The following is a 24,976-nucleotide window of genomic DNA, read 5'->3' on the forward strand; positions in this document are numbered from 1 at the left end:
AAGGAAGTGGTAGGAGACAACGTAATAAATAGTAGTGTTGTTGCCGGAAAGGAACCTGACGTGGCTCTATAACCACTTGTTGAAAGGGCTACAGCGCCACCTATCATAGCGGAGTCAGCCATGCTTCGGCCATTTATCGAATATTTTAAAGGCCATATACGTGACGCGGTCCGTTCGAGTGGCAAGTTCGGTATATGTCTTAATCCAATCTAGTTGTCCCATGGAAACGCACTGAGTGTTACAAAGTTGCTGTTAAGTGTAAGCTTTTCCACTTAAAACCAAACTTAAAGCATTATGTCTGCACCTCCATAAACATGCTTTTTTAGTTTCAAACCGGTTTCTCTGTTCACTCCAGTTTCTAGCGCTGTCGGAGGACGACCTCAACAAGTACGACCTGACCCAGGGAGCGAAGAAGAAACTCAAGACTCAACTGGAGCTCCAGAAGTCACTAGAGTAAGCTGCACACGTCACTCATCTGTTAGCTTTCAGACTGTGAGTGTCGGGGGTTGATGTGTCCCTCTGTCTTTCCCTTAAGTGTAGTTAAAGGATTGGTTTCCATTGTGCTCCTCTTAAAGCGTTGAAACTTTAAAGATAGTTATTTTATATTGAATGATTTTTTTCTGGATAAAGAAGCAAAGCATTATGTTGTTATTTTGTGACAATGAAGCTAGGGAACAAGAGAGCGCGTGTGAGTATGTGTGTGTAGTGTCATTCTTTTGGACCCTGCTTTTCCCAGTAACAGCTATGTGTCCGTCTGAGCCCCGGAGCGGCTTAACGTGCATCCTCTCACGTATTCACAATCACACAGAACATCTGGAGTTAATCATGGGGAGCAGATTTTGAACCCAACATCACTCACAAATTGCTATGCACCGACATAATATTTATTTGCCAATCTTGACTTGCATAATGAATCACACCTTTAAAGCTATAGTGCGTAACTTATGTTGTACCCATGAGGAATTCTGAGTAATTACAACCACACTGTGGGCACGTCTACTGCACATGAGGTAAAGCCTTCAGTGTTCGGGCATGGATTTTATACCTTCTGCTGCACGTCCAGTGTTTTTTCTTAGCAGTAGAATCAACAACTGAAAGATTTCTTGGGCATTTTTCTAGGCTCCTGCACCACTGTCAGGGTTGACACCAGTTTGTAAACACTGCCATACTGAGAAATACGGAGAGAGTTTGTGGAACTGTCAGGCTTAATCAACTTTATTTCAACTCGTTTGGTTATGGCTTGAATGAGGCCAACATTCATTTATATATGAAAATGTTTCGCATTATAGCTTTAATTAGTTTTCTGCTTGCATAATAGTTTTGTCAATGTCAAATTCCCATGTATTGGAGGTTCTGAATTCAGCTTAGATGCAAAACTGATGTACTGGCCAGTGATGCTATAGCCATCCTCAGGCTGTGCGTCAGTAATAACAACTAGTCTACATACAGAGTGTTGTTATGTATACATGCCTGTCATCTTATCTTATGCACTATAATATAAGTGCCTGTATAATGAGGCGTATTGGCATTATTGTCCATACCCTTCTTCAGTGCAGATGGATATGACAGCAGATGCTTTTGTCCTATAAACCATTAACATAAACACTGATCAGGTTTCCACGGTGAATAGGTAACGGCCCACGCAGCAGTGTCAATGGTTAACCTACTGTAGAGATAAGATGTGCTAATGAGGAGATAACCCACAGAAACACACGCAAAAACACAAAAACATGGACGGGCCAACGAATGCATCCCCATGCACTGACTCTCTCGCTTACAAACGCATGCGCGCGCACACACCTACCTGGGCTCCTCACATGTGAACCTGTTCTTAGTATCTCCGATCGTGTTTCCATCCACAGTATCAACAGGTTTCCGTAAGGCGGATGACGGTGTGTGTTTGTGTGTGTGTGTGTGTGTGTTTGTGTGTGTGTGTGTTGGTGAGGGTGAGTTTATGAGTGGTTGTGTGAGCATGCTTAAACAAGACCCAGAAAACGGAAAGTTTCCCTCAGCAGTTTGTTTTCCATGTGACTGGTTTTGCAGATGTGTTTGTGGGAAGAGCAGTCAGGACGCTGAGGGGCCGGTTGAGTGGACAGTGTCTCCACCTAGTGGTGAAGGGTGGACACATGCTGCCATTCAACTCTTGCTGTTGACATTATGTAAACTCAAGAGATTTTAGTTGTCGTTGATTCCCTATAAAAATGTGCAGAAGTCTAGCTTACAAAATGATTTCCCCCTTTGTAAATGTACTGAAAGTTAACTTGTAAAATGAAAGCTGGAAGCTGTCTGCCTGTGTGTGTCCCACAGCAGAGAGATGAAGATGGAGAAGCGGCCCTGCAGCGGCATCGCCAGGGTGACGCCTTCCAGTCACATGGGACCCTCCACACATCCCACCTCCTCCAGCACAGGTTGGTCTCAGGCTATTCCCACTCACTTGACTTTATTCACACAAGTTTACATTGTATAGATGTCCTGTCCACACATGCAGAATGATGGCTGCCAGAATCCCAAATTGTGTTGCATTAAAATCCCTTGTATTTCAGGAGAGCTGCGTGTGGAGGTGGAGGGGGCGCCACACCACCAGCCCGTGCCCACAGACAGCAGCTCGTCCTCTGGATACTCCAGCTCCTCCTGTTCCCCCCGAGCCCCACCACTCTGCGGAGACTCCACCTTCGACAGGGCCAGGGACATGCACAGGCGTACGTATTTTTTTCATTGCACCATTGAGAGATCATCCTGAAATAATACACAATAGCAGTATTTGAAGGAGCATCCGACAAAGTGTATCCATAAGTATCCTTTAGTGAGTCTGGTCTTGTGAGACAAATTACTGGAAATATTGAATCACCAGTGGTGGGTCATTTGTACAGGCCCAATTATTATGAACATAATAATGAGAGATAATAACTAAACATTGTTAAGCTTTTTTAATAATTCACTGATAGTTTCTATAATAATACATTGGCATACACACACTCATTTTACTATTTGTACAAGAAAAATGCTTTTCATTATTTATTAAAATCCAACCCTATTTGTAAAGAAATCTTTACAAATTATTTTCTCTTTATTTTCTTTTTTTTTCACTGTAATCAGCACACAAACTACTTGTTTCTACAGTTAGAAGAAAAAAACGTATAGCACTCTAGTCTTCCGCATCATGATGCAAGACACCCTCGAAAAAAAAAGCCGGAAGGTTGTGTTCTGTAGACTGAACAGCAAAATCTATGACGTTGAAAGCCGCGTAGTGAGTCTTATTTTCCATTCAAATCCCAACATAGTGTATATTTATACGTCTATGAGCCTTTTAGCTTCCTTCTATCGGACATTCAATCATACACACGCGTGAGCATTAAGATGAGCTTCACCACTGTGTATGTGTGTGTGTTCCAGGTGTGTCAGGGCCAGACGCAGTAGCAGTGGGTCTGGAGAAGGAGCGGCCCTGTCTCTTCATCCTCAACTCCAGCTGCTCCAGTCGGCCCACGGCCCAGGTGCTGCCTGTTCAGACGGACCCTGGCCCTCCTCCTCTTCCTCTCCCTCAGTCTGCCTACCACACACAGGCCTGTTACCCCCAGAGCCTGCTGTCCAACCCAGCACGCATCATGACCCCGCCGCGGAAGCCCCGTCCCCCTCCGCTGTGCACAGACGACAGGGCTAAGCTGCCGGTGGGCTCGGGCTTCAGTACCAGAGCTGCTGTGGGTCTGATGGTAGAGACCAGCTCAGCTCTGACCTCCACCTCCAACAGCCTCCACCATGTCTCCCACCCTCCTCTGCACTTCCACCTCTCGTCCTCCTCCTCGTCTTCCCCCTCTCCGTCTGGATACTACTCCTGCCCCCCCATCTCCTCCTCCTCCACTTCCTCCTCCTCCTTCTCTTCCGGTAGCGCTGGGGGTTTTGCTTCCATGGCAACCTCCAGCAGTGTTCCTGTGATCGCCGTCCCAGGCACTAGTTACTACCCAGCCCAGCCTAGCTCCAGCCCCTCCTCTTCCCCCTCTGCTGTCTCTCCATTGGATCAGAGTTCAGCTCCCTCCATGTGTGTCTGCAGCTCCTGTGGTTGTCGGGGAAACTGCGGTGTGTACAGTGCGTTGCCTGGCTACGCGGCGGCCGGCTACCTGCAGCAGTTCTCTGCGGGCGCGTCCCTCTTCACCCTGGCTCCTCTGCTGCTAGCCTCAGGCCCCAGCTCCTACCCCATGATGGTGCCCCCCCAGCTCTACCAGCAGGGCCACGCCTTCTACCAGGCCCACGGCATGCTGGGAAACGGAGGACAGAAACGTGCGGCGGGATACCTGTCGTGTTATAACTGTGGTGCCAACGGACACCGAGCAGAGGAATGCAAACAGCCGGCCATGGATTCAGCTCAGCAAGGTGATTAAACTAGCCTGGCTCCGCCCGCCTACCTACTTCCGCTCAATTTTCATTTCACTTCAGTAGTCAGTCTGAAACGTTAGGCTCTAGCAAGTTACCGTTGCCAGGTACCGGTAGATCCATAGACTACAATATGTAGTGAAGTCGGAAATTCCCTATTTCCCTGTACAACTGAAACGCACAGTCAGAAGCTGGCTCATGACATAGGTCTGACCAAACGTGATGTGATTGGTTGGCTAATCCAGAGTGGCACTGGGCAGATCCAATAGTTTTAAACTTCAACAGACGCCCGCCTCCAAGTGAGTGAACGTTTGCCAATTACAGCACTTCCAGACCTTCTGTACAAATGAAATGAAGTACGACGGTCTGGTTGGACCAGGCTATGATTAAACCACACCATAATTCTAACTTGCTTCCTGAACTGAATAATTCAATAATAATAATTGAATCAATGATAAAAATACAAAGAAAATTACATAAAAATATATTAATTTTAAATAATTAGGATCTTCTTTTTTAAGTAGTTTGAAATACTTTTTCTCAGTAGCTTAAGTCAACCAAACTAGGTTACTCCCTGGGTCTTCCATTGTGGAATAATGGGCAGTTTGCTAAGCAATGCTTTCAATATAGCTTCCCAAACACTGCTAATTGATTTTAATACACAGTTTTGCCTCAAATATGAAAGTTTTTAAAAGTCCAGAATTTCAACACAACCACACATGAAAACAAATATTTAGTGTTTAGTTTAGACTGCATTTAAAATTCCTTTTTTTGGATCCTTTTTATCAAACAATCATTTTGAAATTATAATTGATATTCTGTTGATAATCGCACCTCTCGTAATTGGGGGCACAGAATTAAATGTGGCTTTTGAAACACTAGAATTCACTCCACTAAATAACCAAATAAAAGGATGTCCGGCATTGCAAAGCTTTAACACAAACTCTCTTTTTCTCTGTTGGGTTCCACAGGGACGTTTCGGCTGAAGTACACTCCTCACTCCGACAGTAAGGACTCGGGGGACTAAGCAGTGGGAGCACCGGTGGATTGGAACCATTACACTCTCAGTATGACAAACCGTACCTCATGTTCCTCCTGCTAACGATGTGGCAACAGACGGCCTGTTCCATGAGCACACACGCCCCCTCCTACCTTTTACGATGACTTATGGAGAGAGGATTGGCTTTTTAATCCTTCATCAAAATCACCCACCAATACAAACAACATGTCAGAAGGAGAGCTGGAGATTTTAGTTAGCTCTGCTTTGCTTTGTGTTAGAGACTTTTTAGCTGGTCGCGGACCCTATGGTGCAGTGCAAGCAGCTAAATGACAGAGCATTTTATAGTCTCTCCTACATAGTTCACTAACCAAAGGCCACAGCTAACACTCCAGTATCCTTATGACTTCCACAGGCACGCAGTCAAGTGCATTCATACTTGTTGTAAACAGAAAGTTCCACTCGGATCAAATCATGCCTTTATTGTGACAGAGTGGATACCTGTGAAGCCACATACCACCAGCTTCATCATTCCTTTGACTCAATCTGCTGGTATATCAAACTACTCAAAGCCTTGCCTTGTACGTACTGATTGTACACAGCATTTACAAAATAGGAATGTTTATAGTGAACGAAAAAATGAATAATAATAATTTTCATACCTACAGTCAATGATGTATGTGTATGTAATGAATATGTGTAATGAGCGAAGGCAATTCAAATGTGACTTTAGAACACAACAGTAAAAGATTTACAAAGAGAAATTGGTATCTGACTAATAGCCTACTGACTTATTAAAACATGGACACAGTGAGGTTTTCCCACTGTGTCATCTATGTGGTCATCCACCTTGAAGAGGAGCAGAAGGGACAAAGCCCTGTGGTGTATTCTTTACCACTAGCAGCACTTTGGAGCCATGTTTTGATGAGCGGGTCCATGCTAATAAACACAGGCGTAACCAATGCAGGATTTGAAATATTTAAACAATAAGCTTTGTAGATGCTTTACAGGGAAGGAAATGCACTCAACATGTTTGTTAGCCTCCAAGGATACACACAGTGTAATTTGGAGCAAAAAAACTGAATGTAAGCATGGCTTATGTTTGTTTACAAGAAAACTCCACAGGGCACCTTTAGAAGGAACTGAGTAACCCCTGATTCAGGAATCTGCTCAAGTTGTCCCATCATATTTTCTTTGCAGGAAATGAGATGGGACCGGCCTTGTTGGCTGTCTGTAAGTAAAGAAGTCGCTTTCTGGGTGAAGATATTTGGAATGTTGGAATACCCAGCCCTTTGTTTTGGGACCCAGCATAATAATATCATTCAAGTGTGTGGACAGGTCACACTTGGAAACTGGGAATCCCTCTTCAGCAGTTGGTGATCTCAGAGGGGAGCTGCGCCAGCCACTATCTAGTCCAGCAAAGCCCTTCAGTGCCTGGGGGTCAATCCACAGCAGCCTCTCTACCTCTGAGTCAAGCTGAGAGCAAGAGGGCCTCTAGTGCCAAAACACTGTTCACTACACCACAACCGGACAATCAGAATGTCTTTGTAGGTTCAGCTCACACCAGCGTTTATGTGCTCATTCAAGCTGGATGGATGTTTCAAAAGGCCATAATTGTTTTCAGCTCAGTTTAGTGATGTTCCATTGTTCTGGTGGTTGGTGTGAGGGAATATATGAGCTGCCTGGACGTTAATACCAGACCCCCAGGGACAGGACAGATGGAGCTTTTTGTAATTAATGTTTTCTTTGCCAAAAGAAATAGCAGGGTTGTTGAATAGGGAAGAGTTTAAGTAAGTTTGAAAATGTTTCAGCGTGTTCAAGTGTGTGACTGGGAGTGAGTCGCTGGGCAGGACCCAGTTTTACAGACACGAGGACAGCTGGTCCTTCAGATGAAACTGTGTGTGTGTGCGTGTGTGTGCCCCTGGAGGGCACAGTGTGGGGACAGGTTTATTTAAAATAGTAAAGACTGAACATTCAGTGTGTGTAACAACATATGTCTGTTGTTTAAAATAAGTGTGCTTTTGTATTGTAATGTCAAATGTATTTGGAGTGTTGCCTCTTCACAGGAACATGGGCTGAGCCCCATATTACTGTGAAGTGGCAACACTCACCCAGCCAGCCCTGGTTTGTTCTGCTGAATGTCCCTGACTCTATGACTCTACAATGGCTGCACCTTCAAGAAAAACTGCCTCCATACATTATACCAAAGGGCGCTTGCTTTGTAGTTTTACTGAAGCTTGCTCTGTAAGAATCACAGTCTGGTTAACTGTGGCTGTCGCGTGCATGTTGCTTCGTCTTCAGTAAAATAAATGTGCTTCGGAAAATATTTGTGTGCAAATGTTGGAACGCAGTTTATAATCATCCAGTTCATTTGTAGGTGAGGTTTTGATATCGCTCATTGTGTTTTCAAAATGTGTCTTATCTGAACTTGTGTTGGTAATAAAATATTTTTTGATTCTGTCTTCCATCACATGGTTCATGGTGATTTTTTCTTTTTTACAACTCAAATATCCAACCAGCCTTTTTCCCAGCAGACAATTTCATCTTGACGTCATTGAATAAAAGCACAGGTGGAACCAATAGCATTAACGATGCTTCTGTTCTATTCAGAGTCGTAACCGTGAGCAGACAGGCACAGCACCAGCCAGGTCTGAAAAGAAAGAGGGATGTGTGGAATAGAAAATGACCATGTGACCATTTAGTTTTTTCCGATGGCGCAAACACTAAAAGCAAAAGTATTACAACATTATGGAAACCTTTACCTCAAGAAGCGAAAAATGGCCCAGATGTGCAACACTATAAGCACAATGTCAGCCTCACACCTTTGCAAAACCCTAAACACACTTGTAGACACAGAAGTATACACTCACCGGTCACTTTATTAGGTACACCTGTTCAATGGCTTATAAAAACAAAAAGCTAATCAGCCAATCACATGGCAGCAATGTTACGCATTTAGACGTGGTCAAGACAATGTACTGAAGTCAAACCGAGCATCAGAAAGGGGTTTAGGTGACTTTGAACATGGCGTGGTTGATTGTGCACGGCAGGATGGATCCATACTTTCATGTTGTTTACGCCAAATTCTGAACCTGCCATCTGAATGACGCAACTGAAATCGAGACTCATCAGACCAGGCATGATTTTTCAATCTTCTACTGTCCAATATTGGCGATCCTGTGAAAATTGTAGCCTCATTTTCTTGTTTTTAGCTGACAGGAGTGGCACCCGGTGGGGTCTTCTGTTGCTGTAGTAGCCCATCTGCTTCAAGGTTGGTCGTGTTTTGCGTTCAGAGATGGTATTCTGCAGAGACACCAGAGTTACCAGAATGGCAGCTTAATTAAAAAGGTACGTTTATTTTCATTTAGGCCTAGATATACCGTTGAGATGTTATTATGAAGGGACAGAAAGCAAAATGTAGCCTACTATCTTGCTAAATCATTATTATTATTAATATCATATATTATTCAGTATAAACTGTGTTCGAACAACATGTTGGGTTTTTTATTGTATTTTGATCTGCATCACATTCTATACTATTAGATTTTTGTCTGAGTGATCTTTCAAATGGACATATCTTTGTGTACTGTCTCCCTTTTTTGTCTTTACTACATCTAAATCTATGGTGTCAGATTACAGTTGGTATGCTGTTAGCATGCTAGCATGAAATGACTGCAAAAAATTGTGTCAAATGCATGAAACCTCATGTTTTGGTCCGTAAAATGTCAGAAAATGTTGATACATTTTCCAAAGCCCATGTTGACGTCATCAAATGTATTGTTATGTCCAAAACACACAGATATTTCAGTTTACTGTCATAATAGGATTAAAGAAACCAGAAAATATTCACATTTGAGAAGCTGAAATCAGAGAATTTGGACATTTTTTATTAAAAAATTACTTGAAACGATTTATCGTAATCAAAATAGTTGGCGATTATTTTAGTAATCGATTAATAATCGATTCGTCGATTAATCGTTGCAGCTCTAATCATATGGTGTGTCTGGTTTTGCCTGTCACACCATATGATGCATTTGTCACACCATATGATATTCTGTATTTTCTTACACATAAAATGATTATTCACCTGAGCTAACACGTTATGTTTGTATTGTTTAGGTAATGGCTAGGTTAAATGTATATTTTGTCTTTTTTTTTATTATTATTATTGGTTCATTTCTACTGCTCTTCTGAGCCCGACAGGAAATAAATAAGTAGTTTTCAAAATAAAAGCCTATCCAATAAAGATTTATTACTTTCATTAAAACAATCAGTACATTTTGTCTCTTAAGCTCTTTAAATACCAAAAGTCTTTATGTTGGATAAAGCCAACATTAGTGTCCAAAGTCTTTACACAACAGATGTCACTGAGAGCCAGTGGTCTTTTCCTTTACATAAATTAAGACATTTCCACCATAAATTAATAAAGAAAAGGCACAGATTAGTGCATTAAAATCCACCAGAATGCACAAAATGAAGGGTTTGAAGCTACATTTTATTCTGGGGGAGTATCCCCAGACCCCAACTTTTAATGACTGTGCTTTTCAAGCTGTTTCTCCCAATCTTTGGAATGCCCTCCCGTTAAATCTGCGATCTCTTGAATCATGTGTGCAATTTATGAATGAGCTGAAAACACATTCCGACATATCTACTAAAGGGAGAGCTCAGTGACCCCTTTAGTGTCAGTCAAGCTTCACTGACTTTTGCTGGTTTGTGCACAGAATAACACAGGAGCGCATTTTTATTTATTTTTTTCTTCTTTTATTGTTTACAAAATACCAACATAAATACATAAAAGGAGGCTGTGTGATATTGCTGTGTGTGTGTGTGTGTGTGCGTGTGCGTGTGTGTGTGTATGTGTGTGTGTGGATGTGTGAGTGGGCAACAGAGGAGCAGGCAGAAAATGGCAGCACAAACAAATGCCGCTCCACCCCTCGGTCACAAACACACAGTGGCTTTCAATAGTCAGAGAAAGACATAAAAAAAAAAAAAAGATTATCCTCCACACACTGTAGACAGGGAAGAGTAAAGACATGTCGTACAACCAAATAAAATCACGTTAAATAAAATGCACAAAGATGATAAAATACTGCCATATAAGCAGCTAAAACTGGATGTGGGGAGTAGGAGAAGCACAAAAGCTCAGAATGTGTAAAGACAGACCCTCTATATACAGATGGGCTTTTCCTCTTTCTTTTCTGAGTGCACACTTTAAAAACCCCACTGGGCGGGCGTTCGTTCCCCCATAGACTATCAGCCCCCATAAGGTCAAAGCACCGGACGGACAGTCAGACGCTACGCTCATCAACCTGCCCCGTGTTTCAATCACTTCTTTTGCCTTTTTTATCTATTATTTAATTCCTTGAGCACCTTAATAAATATTGTGTCAAAGAAAATTCTAAAAAAGTTAAAGAAATGGCATCCCCCCTCCCTCCCTCCCTCCCTCCCCTCATCAGCATTTACAGAGACACCATCGTCCTCCATTCACACATCATGCAATCAGACCATGCTCCTCGTAGTGTGTCCAAACTTAGTCCACTTGGTAACACTCTCAATCGGAACCCATTTAGTCATATTCTAAAAGCCGTGAAGCCGATATTATCTGTACACACCAAGGCATTTAATTTGTTTCTTCTTTTTATGCAAAACTACAATCATCTGTATTTAGGGGCAAAATAGCAGTTTCCTTCCATATCTTTGTTACAGTGAGGATGTTTCAGACTACATGGCAGGGAGGGATCAACACAACCAGAGGAGGACCATTCAGGGGAATGTGAAGGGACACACAGATTAGCGAGGAGCTGTCTATCTCTATCTGGCAAAAAAAAAGACCCGAATCTGATTCCAATCTGATACAAATCTCTACGTTTGACCAGATATCTGCCATAAAAATCTCCATTTAAAAAACAACCTGTGAACCCACAAATCCTTAACTTTCTCTGGGGCTTAAGGTGTGCGTGGGGTTCCCGTCTCCTAAAAACCTTAAAAAAACAAAGGTTGGGGCTTTGTTCATTGGCTAATGTATACATATCTATTATGTCTATAGATAAGTGGTGGAGCCTCGCCAATTGTTTGTGATATCGCTACCTTAAGTGTATATATACATTTACGTAAATATAGACAATTGACCACACATTAAAAAAAAAAATTTTAAATGCTAACAGGTCGTAGGTTACCATGACAGCAGACATGATTCACCAGAGAGGACAATACAGAAGCAGAGGCGCTCACTAAAACCACTTGAGTCATAATTAGACTTGGGGATTTCTCTACTTGGACTGTTGTGGCCCTATTGGGACAGTGGTGTGTGTGGGGCACAAACAGTTCCCATCCCTCACTGCCTTCATACTATAGAAATGACACAACCTGAACCAGGACAGGATTCTACACTGTCTTCAGATTGACTTGGTGTTTTTTAGGTCTTATAGTCAAAAACTAAACGCGTGTGGCGAGAAATAGAAGGGCAGGCGGGGGCATAAAACTACAATTGTCCAATGGGCTGCCGGGTGGAAGAAGAAGAAGAAGAAGCAGAAGGGTCATGGCTGTTGTTCACTGCTCGGTCACGGGGGTTCCAAAGGTCTCCTGGGAGGCATACACCATGTAGAGGAAGCCATCTTGGTCCCTCTCACGCTCATACACCTCAGAGATGGCAGCAGACACAGACACCATGCTGTGGCCGTTGACCAGCAGGAAGAAAGCCTGGTTGGAGTTGAGCTGGAGGCGCCTCCTGTGGGAGGACAGACTTTGAATCCTGCTAGCATAACATAATCTCTGTGGCTAACAGCTGGGTTGTATCTATGACCCGTCCTATTTACTGGAGTACTGTACTATGTTTTCATTACATTAGTAGAACCTTATTGGATTGTAATGATTCAGGACATAATCATTCCTGATAATAGACACCTGGTCGGGCATCATCCCTTACATAATGAATATGAGCGGGCTTCAGTATAATGTGCTTGCAGTACTGTCTTCATTCGCTAAACTTCAGTTTCCACTGTGGAGTGAAAATGTGTCGCCCAAACCTGCAGCGCCCAAAACTGCAGTGCAAAGAATGAGGAAAAAAGGTAAGGATAGGAAATGCAATTGGAGACAATAAAAGAAAGGAAATAGGAGAAGAGAGGGGAGCGGAGGCAGGAAATGTAATTAAAGAAGAGGAGAGGAGAAGGAGAGTTCTACCTGATAATCTTGATGAGTTCACTCATGTTGACGTGGTCCGGCACCAGGAACTTGGTCTTGTCCAGGATGGGAAGCTGTTTTTCTCCCTTGTACCTCTCAATGATCACCTACAGGAGACACACACACACACACACACACACACACACACACTCAATGATTCCTCCCCCTTTTATTCTGGCTGGTGCACTTGTATTTCCTGTGCTGTTTTTAGACTGGACACCATGACAGTTGAAACAGTCTGGATCAATAGTGAGCTGCAGTAGGGAGTGGAAGTCACACATATCAGATGATAGGATACAAGAGAGCGCAGCCCTTTCCTCTGCCTAACTGACTTGTCCCTGTGAATCTGAGGTCTGAGTGTATTACATATCTAAGCCATTTCCTGTCTGGACTATTAATGTGTGTGTTTGTGCTACCTTCAAAAGGATAGCATGCACTTCAGTCAAATGTACCATGTGTTTTGTCTGTCTGATACAGATATATTATTAGAGATAGATATTAATGTAGCATGGAATGTAAAGTCTTATATAATTAAGGCCAGACACTGCAGACAAAAACATGTTTTTTTTTTTTCAAGCACTGGTCAATTTTGAAATGTTTGGCTATTTCGCTTCCATGACATGTCTTCTTTCATAGAAACTAGTATACAAGTTCCAGACCATTTGACTAAACCTTGTCTGTTTGCGTCTGTATATTTCTCCTATACAACCATCCTTAACTGACATTATCTCAACATTAGTTTTTTATACTCTCAACCAAAAATCACAACTTCTACAGCACTTACATCAATTTAACTTTCAAAGCTCATTCATAGCACTATTCTCAGGGTTAAAACAGAAAGATTTGGTCTTGTAAATCTTTTTCTGATTTATGAGACATTTTCTTCTTAAAAACTTGCTGGAAATGCATTCTAAAAGACCTGTTCATAGTATTTTCGGATTTATAAAATGAAAAAAAGGCTATATCCAAAATCTTTTCTGTAAAAACGTTGGACTCTTAAAGGTTCAGTAAGCGGAATGGTTCTTTGAGCTAACTTCCTGTCAGTTACTGCAGTTAGCAGTCCCCTCCCTCGTCCCCACTAGGGATGTGAACAATGTGTCGATTCTCGGCTCGATTTTCAACACATGCTCAAGACGACTCTAAAAATAGAAATCGGTAAATCGGGTGTTATACTTTATTAAATGTTTTGGGGACATGGGAGACATCCGTGATGCGAGTTCACGTGTGGTCGCAATGTGCGCGCATAACATGTCCGGTGTGGGTCAACAGTGCAGTGCAACATATGCAGCATAAATTTATAATATTCGTCTACGACCGTGATGTTAAATCACCTTCACTCAAAGCCTCCGCCCGAGCAAAGCAGCGAGTAGCGCTGTGACGGTGACGATCACCGGGAGACCTCGCAAGTATGAGTGAGTGAGCCGCCGTGCAGAAAAACTCTGTGGTTTGATGGATAACATAACCGGGGGTATCCTGCCCGTTAACGTTGTCTACGGGAACGGCTTCCGCGTTCTATTTTTATGTCTCGAGTCTAAATACACAGAGCCATGTCGGCAAGCTGACAGCGCCACTGAAGGGGCTGTACAGTCCTCCGTTAGTTTCTGTTTTCAGCCGAGTAAGTTACATTCACCTCCGACGCATGGACAGCGTTTTTAAAATTTAAGCCTCTCATTTTATTATCAAAAAGGCTTTGACGCAGATGAAGTCTGAACACACACAGCGGGCGACAGCAGTTTTTTTTAAGGAAAGCACAGTTTATCAGCATCACAACTAGGTGCTGCTGCCGCAAAAAAAGGCACACTGCCCTTTTTTTTCTTTTCTTTTTTTTAAATTGCACAGTAAATCGATCGATTTGTCGATTCATGCGTCCGACACGTCGACACGCAAATAATGGAGTCGTTTAACATCCCTAGTCCCCACGTCACCACATTAATGCACTGCGGTCTTCAAGCAGCGAGTTATTTGGCATCTTCTGAGATAAGTAAGTGTGATAAAACATGATAAAAACCATAAAAACATACATTGACAGTGTCGGTTTATAGCGTTCTTTCTTGTGATTGGATATTAATTTTGGGATCCCCGAAAAGTTTATTTGCCAATTACATGCAGAGCAGCTGACTGAGAGATCGGCTTTATGAAACGCGCACACTATGTAAGTGATCACTGTATGAATAAAGAGCGATTTAACACTTATATTAACATAGATAAATCGCTTACTTCACCTTTAATATGTTATACAAAGAATTCAACTCTGGCTTCATCCAAACTGTTCTTAAGGTTTTATCTGGAAAAATAAAGGTTAAATTAAAATAAAAAAATGTCGATTTAAAGCGATGAAAATGTATGCATGGTTAGTTACATATGGCCAATTTCATCTACTTATTAAAACATTTCTGGACATTTTTAACATAAACAAATATTGTTTTTTAAAGAGGTGGATGTAAAAAAGAAAAAAAATGGTTCAGAGTTGCAAAAGTAGCGTTCCGTCCTAGTCAGACACGCCTACGTTTCCCATAAAGCAACATAATAAAATATTGTGTAGCAAATGGGCTTTGTTTGTAATAAGAGCATATGTGATATTAAGAGAAGCCGGCCCTGTTAAGTCATACAGTGCCCTGCTCCCCCACAAGCCACTGTGGCTGGCTGCATGGGGTTACATTACACTGACACAGCGCATCTGCATCTGCTCACACACACACACGCACACGCACACGCACGCACGCACACACACACACACATACACATACACATACACACACACACAGATGGAAAGCTATGCTGCTGATACTGATATAATGAACAGGTGAAGCGCGAGGGCTTGGTTTGTTTATTGGTGGTCGCTAGGAGACACTGAACACCTGCTTTATCAGCAGACTGATGCAGTCACACCCATTTTCTCAGAGGAATAACCTGATCATAAAAACTAAACTTAGAATAATGTGAGAGCAGTGGTAGAAGGTAACTAAGTACATTTACTCAAGTACTGATTTGAGGTATTTCTGCCTTACTCGAGTACTATCTTTTCCTGTTACTTTGTACTTTTACTCCAGAGTATACACTTCATCCATCTAAATTAAACTTCCCAAAAGTTCATGCAAGTACGGCTGAAACATTAGTCGACCAATTGATTGGTCATTTGACAGCCATTAATTGGCTACTAACTGTTTTCACAATTGTTTTAGTCATTTTCATGCAAATGTGGACAAGATTTCATGCAAACGTTCTAGACAGTAAAAAACAGTTTTTTTCAACTAAGTTTTATAATATTTATGAACATTTCATTTCAATCAGATTTTTGAAAAAGCTTATTGAGACACACAACTTTGATATCATATATTGATTTTTAATAGACCAGGTTTACAGAGGCTTAAACAGAGATTTTAAATATAGGTGGGGAAAATATATTTTAGCATAATCTTGACCAAAACAACCAGATTTCATGCAAGTACACTTGGCAATTTTCCCATAACACACTGCTTACTGCAGGGCTACTGAAGCCACACCCCCTACATGCACTGTGCATTCCTCCATCACATGGGGGACATTTGACTTTATTTATTGAATGGGTTGGGGTCAGGCAGATGAGTAATATTTTACTCAACATTCACCTTTTTGTTGTTCAGTGAAATTATTGATTGTTCATAAAATAATCAAAACTTCATAAAGTTCTACTAACAAATACATCTGTTTAAATGTAATGTTTTTTTAATTGTATTAGTTTGCATGGATGTCTACCTGTAACGAAACCTTGTGTTTATGTTTGTATATGATACAGATCATTTTAATTACCGCCATTTCTAGTTCATTCCCATAACTCCCAATTTTACCGGAAACTTTCCACCCCTTTGCAACCCTTATCAGAAATATTTCAAAGTTCCCCATAGCACCTTTAAGTAGGATCTTAATACTTAGTCCACCACTGCTAGGGAGAAAAAACTCCAATCATGAAGTCAACGACCAGAAAGCTCTTGCCCAAATGTGTCAACATATGACATTTAAAAATATCTCCCAGACAGTTGGGTGTACAAGCAGGAAACATGTGGTTTTCTGTTGCAGTAAGCCTGTCTTGTTCTTACTCGTGTGTCTTCCTGCGTGCCTTTATACATAGTGTGCTGACACATTTCAGCCCTAAAAAGGGATTTTTTTCCCCCCGACATTGACATTGGTGTTCGCTCAATCATTGTAAGTGAATGTGCAGCGTGTGTGAACTCACAGGGATCTTGTTGGGGTGCTGCTCTCGGATCAGTCTCACATCTTCTACTCGCTGGTCTGTTGGGGGAGAAAAACAGACCTGGGGTTAATGGAAATGCCATGTAGACACATAAGCATGGTCAGGAGGATAAAACACAAACCATGACAAGCAGGCAAAGATATGAAAACCAAAACTAAAAATGGAGTCACAGTACACACAAACAGACAGACAGGTTTTGACAGAATGTCTGGGCCACTCCACCCTCCTCTGTAAAGTATTTGCTGATGGACTGGAGGAGCAGCAGTCAGGGGGTTTGAATCTCTTTGTTGAGGGATTCCATGTCAAACATGTCTAGGTAGATCCAAACCAAAGAAGGTCAGAGCTGTAATTGGTCTTCTAACATTTCTATTGTTTAGTAAAGAAAAAAGTCTTAGCCGAGTTATTTATTTAAAAGAATAATGATAATTTAAAAGGTCATTTTAGAATTTGTGTGAATTGACTTCTTCCCTAGATGACCTGCTCCTACTGATCAGTGTATCTTCCTTTGATTCATTCAATAAGCCTTAGTGGAACAGAGTATGTATCCCTAATAATATGTCCTTTTCTTATATGCACTCATGGATAATTAGTGGGGACTATTGCACACAATGTGAACACGCACACACACACACACACACACACACACACACACACACACACACACACACACACACACACACACACACACACACACACACACACACACACACACACACACACACACACACACACACACACACACACACACACACACACACACACACACACACACACACACACACACACACACACACACACACACACACAATGCAGGAAATTTGACTCAAATGTGTCATTTAGTTTGTTAAGAGTCCCTGCCTAACATGGACCATTCTAAAACTAGTCTAGGTTGTAAACACAGCTGCTGATGGAGCAACCACTTACTTGTTAAAGACCTAAGGCTGGGCATCCCCCCCGCCCCCTTCTTCCTGAGGTTTAAAGGAACTGTACAGTGATTTGCCAAAGTAAACAGTCTCAGATCAGACCTATGGGCTTACTGCACTTTGTACTGACAACTAGGGTTGGGCTGTAATAATGGTTATTCTATTCAAAAAGCGCCAACGATAGATTGCTTTAATTACCATCATGAAATAGTCTGCTGTGTAATGAGCGCATGTTTACAATAAATGCCAGAGAGTGTCTCCAAGTCCACAAGCAAGCGATGACTGTAAATGACATAGGTCTAGCTTGTCAAATGGAGAACCTGTCAAAAAACCTATTCAGACCAAGCGCTCATACTCGCTATGCATCACACGACAGCCTCTTCTCAGAACGGATCAATTAGAAAGAAAAGATGGCCGACACGGCAACTGCTGCCTCATTGTGTATAGCATCTTTAATATAGGAATGCAGCTTAAAAGGCTTTACAAGTAATGTTGGGCTCACACCACTAAAAATAGTGGATCGGTGCATCCCTATTCCGGAGTAGAATAGAATAGGGTAGGGCTATCAAGACAAAAAAATCACAAATTGGAATACCACCCAAACCCACTGACAACATCAACAGTCTGATGTGGAAAATGGGATCAGTAAACAAACTTTAACTTTGGGGGATAAAAACATCTCAATATCATGGGTTCAGTTTGTGGTTCATTGTGATTTAAACCAACTCTTTTGGTAGAACTAGTCCAAATGTACCAGATCATTGATTTCTCTAGAGCCGAGTGATCAAAAGGACAGCACACACCCTGTCAGCTGTCACGGTCACTTCAAGCATTTGACTTGACTGCTATTCAGTCTTGTGACACGGAACTGAAAAAAAAAAAAATGCTGGCAATGAGGACTGTATTTGTGCCAACGACTGATGGGATATATAATTAAATCGACTGACAAATGTTTATCTTCCTTCTTTGGGTTGACTTTTCCCATGTTTAACTTGAGGAAATGTATAGCCACTGTTCCATGATTACATCTCAATAAGGATGACCTCACCACCCATGTGTCTGCATGCGTCACTGTGACTCACCTGTCTCACATGACCAGAGCAAGCAACACAAAGCCCTAAGAGTCATCACTTCACATCAAATAAAAGAAGGAAGACAATATAACAAAAAAAAATCCCCAAAATAGGAAGCAGTTGACCTAAAAGCCTGACCCCCCCCCCTCTCATAAACATTTCTGTTCTGTCATAATATGGGAATTAGCCAGCAGCTGCACCGCCCGGCCGACTGGAAGATTCCCCGGCCTGTGGTGTCCTGCTATGAACTATAGTTCTGTATCTTTAAATGAGCTTCACACGCGCACATTTAACACAGGCTTATAGACTTAAGCAGAGGTGGAATGTTATACTAGTACATCAAGTAGCCTAGAATTTGCAGTAATTGTATTTTACTCAAGTATTTCCATTGCAATGCTACTTTAAACATCCGATCCACTACATTGTCCTAGTTACCTTACGATTCAGTTATGAGCCTGACACAATATATAATTCAACTCATACACTCCAATGTATTATTATGGATTAAGTTACCAGTAGTTTAAACCAGCCACACCTTCAGCAGCTGCCACACTAAAGTGATGCTACAAAATACATCCATCGATCATTATAATCCCAAAAATACAATAGGCATTTTAAAGGAAACTGACCATATCCTTTACGAGTACTTTTACCCTTTGATACTTTAAGTAGGCCTATACAATCATGACATGAATTAGGTCTACACAAGCATGAATAGACTAAGGCCTACCAAAAATCATGTAAACAACCACTAAAGGGCCTACAGACAACGTGTTGCTTCATAATGTGACAGCCTTGACAGACAGTTAGCAATGCTGCAGTGAGTTGGTCAAGACATGCATACAAAATAAATAAATAAAAACATCGATTTGGAACTAAAAGCTCCAAGGCGCGTGTGTCTCTTGTTGTGAAACCGGAAGTCGGATACTTTCAGCCATAATACCATGCATAATACTTTCTTTATAGGTCCATAAAAATACCGGGAATAATATTTACATGGCTCAGAGGAACTGCCCCCATCTTTGTTCCAGTATATGAAACGTGGGGAAACAACCAGAAGGTGGAAAAATATCATTAGGTGGAACCGTTTTTTAAAAATAATGTTTGGGCCTCCTGATGATCTTTCCTTTACTGTATTAACTTGTGTAGGTCGTCTACCCAATGTCTGAAAAGCAACGCTAGAACTGAGCAACTTATAAGTAGGCCTAAACTATATGACGTCACAGAGAGGCAAGTGGATAAGGGACTGTTCCAATGGATTTTCAAAAACACATAATGTGCTAGTCTTTAGAGTGCAACTATTACCCGCTAAAACAAAAATAAAAACAAAACTTGACACTTTTAGGTAGGACTAATCTTCTACATTATGTCTGTCCCCTCATTTTAAACGCCTCACTTCTCCTCCAACACAAACTGTCCCATCCCCCAATCCTGCAGCTCTCTTTCTCTCTGCCCTGCATTTCGACACCACTTTGTTTTTCTCCCACCGCTCTGATGCAAATAAACACACACACGCGCGTACACAAGGAGAGAGGCCTGCAATAACAGCCCTTTTCTATCCTATATTTTAGTCAACGTGTGTAGGCCTATAGCCTACGAATGGGAACGATTTGTCGTCTTACTTTCCTTTAGACAAGTTGCAGACAACAGACCTCCCTGTATGGTTAGTTTATCTTACTCGCTATTGCCGAGACAACACCTTTAACATGTCCCCTTTGTGTCAACACACATTTAAACTGTTAACCGAACAAGATGTTGGCTACAAAATGACCGCTAATGCTCCGCCAACGGGATGACTACATGGAATGTCTGTATTAACGGCCAAATGTAGGCAACACTTCCACAGTTCAGAGAAGAAAGCAGGCGACAGCTGCACACACGGCACTAGGCCTACAGTACAACATTCAGACACAGAGCTAGAGTTGTTAGCGTGTAAAATGTTAAAACAAGCCGTGATAACAAACACTTACCGAACGTCCTTCTTTGTTTGAAGGTTTTTTCTGAAGGCATATTGCGTCAAAAGTCGACGAGCTGGCAGTAGACGACAACAGAGAACCGTAGGCTATAGCCGACGTATCAAAGTAAGAATATAAAAGCTAAAATCGATGTATAAAACTAGAAGTATATTGTTCGCTGTTGGTTGCTTGTTGGTAAATAGACTACTAACTCAAGAACACTGGTTTCAATATGGTTTGATGTCGTCGCTTCCTTGCTCTGGCTGTGTTCTTTTTTTTTATTTGATCAGAACGAGCTCGAGCAAGCAAAACAAACCTGTCAGCTGACATGTGACGTCACGCGTCTCGCTCTCAAATTCAACCAAAACAATTCATTAACGTTGGATAAACACATGTAAGCATCACATGGCAGGACTTTGAGCGTCCTTGTTCAATTAAAATATTATGTAGGCTAATGAACCACTCTGAGTCACACATTTGAATACAAGTCGTCAAAGTCGTCAAGTCGTTTCTGTATATTTATTGTAGGCCTAAATAGTGCAGTGGTTTACAGTGCAAATAGTCCTGGATTAAATACTGAATGTTTAATGAGAGGGGTTACTCTATATACATTTGATTGAAATTTATTTCGAACATGTAAAATAAAACATAAAATGTCATACAGAAAGAAGATTGATATGACAGTCTTACAGTATATGCGCACTGCCATACATTTATATTTTAATATGATAATACGTAGGCTGCAAAGTGTGTAGGCCTAGCCTATTTAAACTATAAAATATATCATTCATAGGTAAAGATTATTGTACTTGTGTCTGGTGGTGTTGGCCTACAGTGCTCTGTGGTGTCTCTGCTGTAGACTCCTGATGTAATCTTGTATGGAAGCTGGCTGCTGGTTGGCACCGTAGATAGTATATCAAATTGGTTGGCACTAATGATTTTCTCTGCAGTCCTGGCGGTCCGTTGTTGTCTGGCCCAGACCCTGATGGTTGTGCACTTGTTGAATTGGACACAGACTGAAGTCCACTGTCATCTTGTCACCATAACTATTCATCCAATAATCATTTCAGATCATCTATACCATCTTTCCTCTCTGCTATTTAGGGACACAGTGCACATTAACACCCCAAATATTATTTCCTTACCCTGAACAGATGTTATCATTTTCACGTTGGCCAGATATACTTTAATCTTTGGTCTTATGCGGAATGTTTATCATATTTATGTTCGTAAAGTTGAAATAAGGACTTGCAGTATACGTTGTAGCATTGTAGTTTGTTAGCTGCTGCATTTATTAGGTTTTTGCAAAGCCAGTGCTATTAAACAGTAAAGCCTTCAATATGACAAGTCTTATAAGACACAATTACAGTTACACCCTTCTGGTAAAGAAAGCAGTGAGATCTAGAAAAGCAAGATGTCCAGTCAATATTATAGGCAATTTTAATAACAGTAAGATGTAGACTTCTAAATCATCCTAGCTAAAAAAATACAAAACAGCCTGACTTTAACATTTAATTATTGACATGTTTCTCTGAGCCGAAATGTATTGTTGTAGCTGCTCCAGTGGTGGTCACTTTGACTACTTTGTATTACTGTCGGTGGTTTACTCTATAGCAAATCCTATCAGATCAAAATATGTGATGCATGTATTAAAATCTGTAAAGCTAAGAAATAGACCTACTACTGTACATGCATGTGGTGGAACAAAGCAGCATGCAGCATTCTCCTCTGAGATGCGGCGAAGGAGCAATGAAATTAACGCTCAAATAAAAGTGTGTTGAAACTGCAATTAAAAGCCCGGACCGAAGGGTAGATAAATAAAGTGAAGTTGTCCTTCTTTTTCTCTTGGGGGCATCAGGATTTGGAAAGGTACAGGCTTAAGAAGAAGAAGAATGCAGTTCAATTATTTGTCCAGCAGGTGGAGAGCTCTGATCACCTGTTGCTGTCAAAAGGGAACAGCGCTGGGGGAGACTGGAGACTCACCTCAGGTTGACTAGAATAAGGAAAGACACCGACCGACCGGCATGCTGGTTCAGGCCTATGGGAGTTAACCTAAAGCAAATTGATAACTTAGTAATGTCTCTCACAGACATAAAACCACACACACACACACACACACACACACACACACACACACACACACACACACACACACACACACACGATAAGCATAATATTTCCCTTGCAACAATGTAGCCTTTCTCTTTTCCCCGTTGCAGTTCTCTCTGCCGGAATGGCTGATGTTACTGTGTTTGTTTATTCACCAGGGACCTGCCAGGGCATTGTATTTTTAGGTCGGCCATGCTGTGAAGCCTTCCCCGCGGACTTCCACCTGAAACCCCCCGACTGGTGCTCAGTCAGGTGTGTGTGTGTGTTAAAACGGGTTGTTAATGTGTGTGTGTGTGTGTGTGTGTGTGTGTGTGTGTGTGTGTGTGTGTGTGTGTGTGTGTGTGTGTGTGTGTGTGTGTGTGTGTGTGTGTGTGTGTGTGTGTGTGTGTGTGTGTGTGTGTGTGTGTGTGTGTGTGTCTATGCCGTGTGTCTATAGGACAGATATGAAGTCAGTTAGAAATGATCTGCAGCTAATATACACACACACACACACACACACACACACACACACACACACACACACACACACACACACACACACACACACACACACACACACAAAGCCCCTTGTCTTTCGATCTCTCTCGCTCTCTCTCTCTCTCACACACACAAACGCACATCCACCACAGTCAAGCTGTGTATTTGTCTCAGCATGGTGCAGGCCTTGAGGAGTGTGTGTGCTGGTGCGTACATAAAGCATGCACCCCTCTACTACCAAGTCAAAGACAGCTGTAGACGCTGATAACACAGGAAATTGTCAGTAGGTTTTTTTCTTCCAAGTCCGTGTGAACACGTTCATTGTGTGTCTGAACACACACCTATGAGTCGGGGGACACCCATATCATTCAATCAAATATTTGCAGTCAATATGTAGCCCCTCTGCCCCCCTTAGCGTGCCCTCACCTGCTCCCACCACTCATTGTGATTTCATGGCTCTCACCGGGTCGTCCACAAGTGCACGGCCAAGCTCAAATTAGCCATACACATGGATACAGGGCTAATCCATGTGATATGAAATGTTGACACTCTTATAGTGTTATATACTTCAGAGAGGAACAATACTATAGTGAGGTCAATAACAATCACAGGTGACGGATATGAAGGGGGCAAAGATCTAACACTCTTATCTCTCTTTTTGCAAGACCAGACTGAAGCTACCAATAGGGGCAGCTGAGAAAAAAAATATTGCTAACTCTTTATAATACAGGCAGCAATATAAATCAATGGGAATTATTTTGAATGTACAAGTACATATTAAATACCTATTGGTTCTTACTGGTACTCAACGGTGGGTACAGCCAAAGAAAACCAGACAATGTGAGGGAGCGAGGCAGTCAAAATTGGGCACTATAAAGGCAAGTAAAAATAATAGAAATAAAGTTTTCTGTAAGATTTTTTTCGTAAATACTGGGTACATACAGAGTACCACAGTAGTATTGTTCACACTTTAATTTATTTGTTGGTCTGTTCTTTGCAAACCTCTATTTATTCATATACCTAGTATTTAAAAATAAAGATGACAGCTATAGAGTATATGTATCTCTGTAGCTTACTAAATGTCGCGGTGCATTAATCACAGAGAGAGAGTAATAAAACTGTGGCCCTTCGATATATGTCAGGGGATGATGAAATCCCCACCTGGTAAATCTTTTCTGATCTTTTTTTTTTGCAGCTGCTGAATCCATATAATCATCTGTTCTCCCCCCCCCCCCCAACACCCAACACCGCCTGTATATTTCAGCAGTGTGAGTGAGTGGACCTGAACCACTACTCTACTCTCACTAAAGCTCTTAAATCCATCAGAATGGAGCGGGGCTGTTGTCGAGGATGCAGTCATTTTCAAATCCACCATAAGAAAAAGTCCTGTTTTTATAGTTTTTGGATCCTTTTTTGCCCAGTGTCAAGGCAGGTAATAAGCAGTAGAGAGAGGAGTGTGTCTCCTCACATGTCACATACAACATATTGTAGTGGGATATACTGTTCAGTAGGCTATACCGTTCCTCCCCATAGCCCTGTCTGAGAAGCCCCGGTAGGCTACTTAGTGTTCATTTAATGTTCATGTTACACTATTAATTAAATACTCTTACAAGTGGATGCTGCTCTTCTATTTGCTTTGTAAATTGTATATTCTGTATTGCTGCTGC

At 41.7% G+C, this 24,976-nt stretch overlaps 2 protein-coding genes across 2 annotated transcripts in view; one reads left to right on the forward strand and one right to left on the reverse strand.

Annotated features, from left to right (window-relative positions):
• The window catches only part of zcchc14 (zinc finger, CCHC domain containing 14), a 31,455-nt gene extending 23,626 nt beyond the window's left edge, over window positions 1-7,829 (forward strand). Inside the window, exons 10-14 of the mRNA XM_080027449.1 lie at window positions 356-453; window positions 2,308-2,408; window positions 2,544-2,699; window positions 3,394-4,365; window positions 5,337-7,829. Coding sequence (XP_079883575.1) covers window positions 356-453; window positions 2,308-2,408; window positions 2,544-2,699; window positions 3,394-4,365; window positions 5,337-5,392 — 1,383 coding nt within the window. The 3' untranslated portion in view covers window positions 5,393-7,829. The remainder of the gene's footprint in view (window positions 1-355; window positions 454-2,307; window positions 2,409-2,543; window positions 2,700-3,393; window positions 4,366-5,336) is intronic.
• A 2,983-nt stretch (window positions 7,830-10,812) lies between these two features.
• map1lc3b (microtubule-associated protein 1 light chain 3 beta) lies at window positions 10,813-20,996 on the reverse strand. Its single transcript, XM_080028652.1, has 4 exons — window positions 20,739-20,996; window positions 16,755-16,810; window positions 12,542-12,648; window positions 10,813-12,089 (listed from the first exon to the last, which is right to left on the reverse strand). Exons 1-4 carry the CDS (start codon window positions 20,776-20,778, stop codon window positions 11,912-11,914), a joined length of 381 nt encoding a protein of 126 aa, XP_079884778.1. The 5' UTR covers window positions 20,779-20,996; the 3' UTR covers window positions 10,813-11,911.
• Window positions 20,997-24,976: the final 3,980 nt, after the last annotated feature.

This window comes from Ammodytes marinus (genome assembly GCF_949987685.1).
Source record: "Ammodytes marinus genome assembly, chromosome: 5".
NCBI lineage: Eukaryota > Metazoa > Chordata > Actinopteri > Uranoscopiformes > Ammodytidae > Ammodytes > Ammodytes marinus.

Coding starts and splice junctions, on each gene's coding strand:
- map1lc3b (XM_080028652.1), bottom strand. CDS start 20,778: ATGCCTTCAGAAAAAACCTTCAAACAAAGAAGGACGTTCG. Junction 12,649..16,754: donor AGCACCCCAACAAGATCCCT/GTGAGTTCACAC, acceptor TGTCTCCTGTAG/GTGATCATTGAGAGGTACAA. Junction 12,090..12,541: donor GAACTCATCAAGATTATCAG/GTAGAACTCTCC, acceptor GTCCTCCCACAG/GAGGCGCCTCCAGCTCAACT.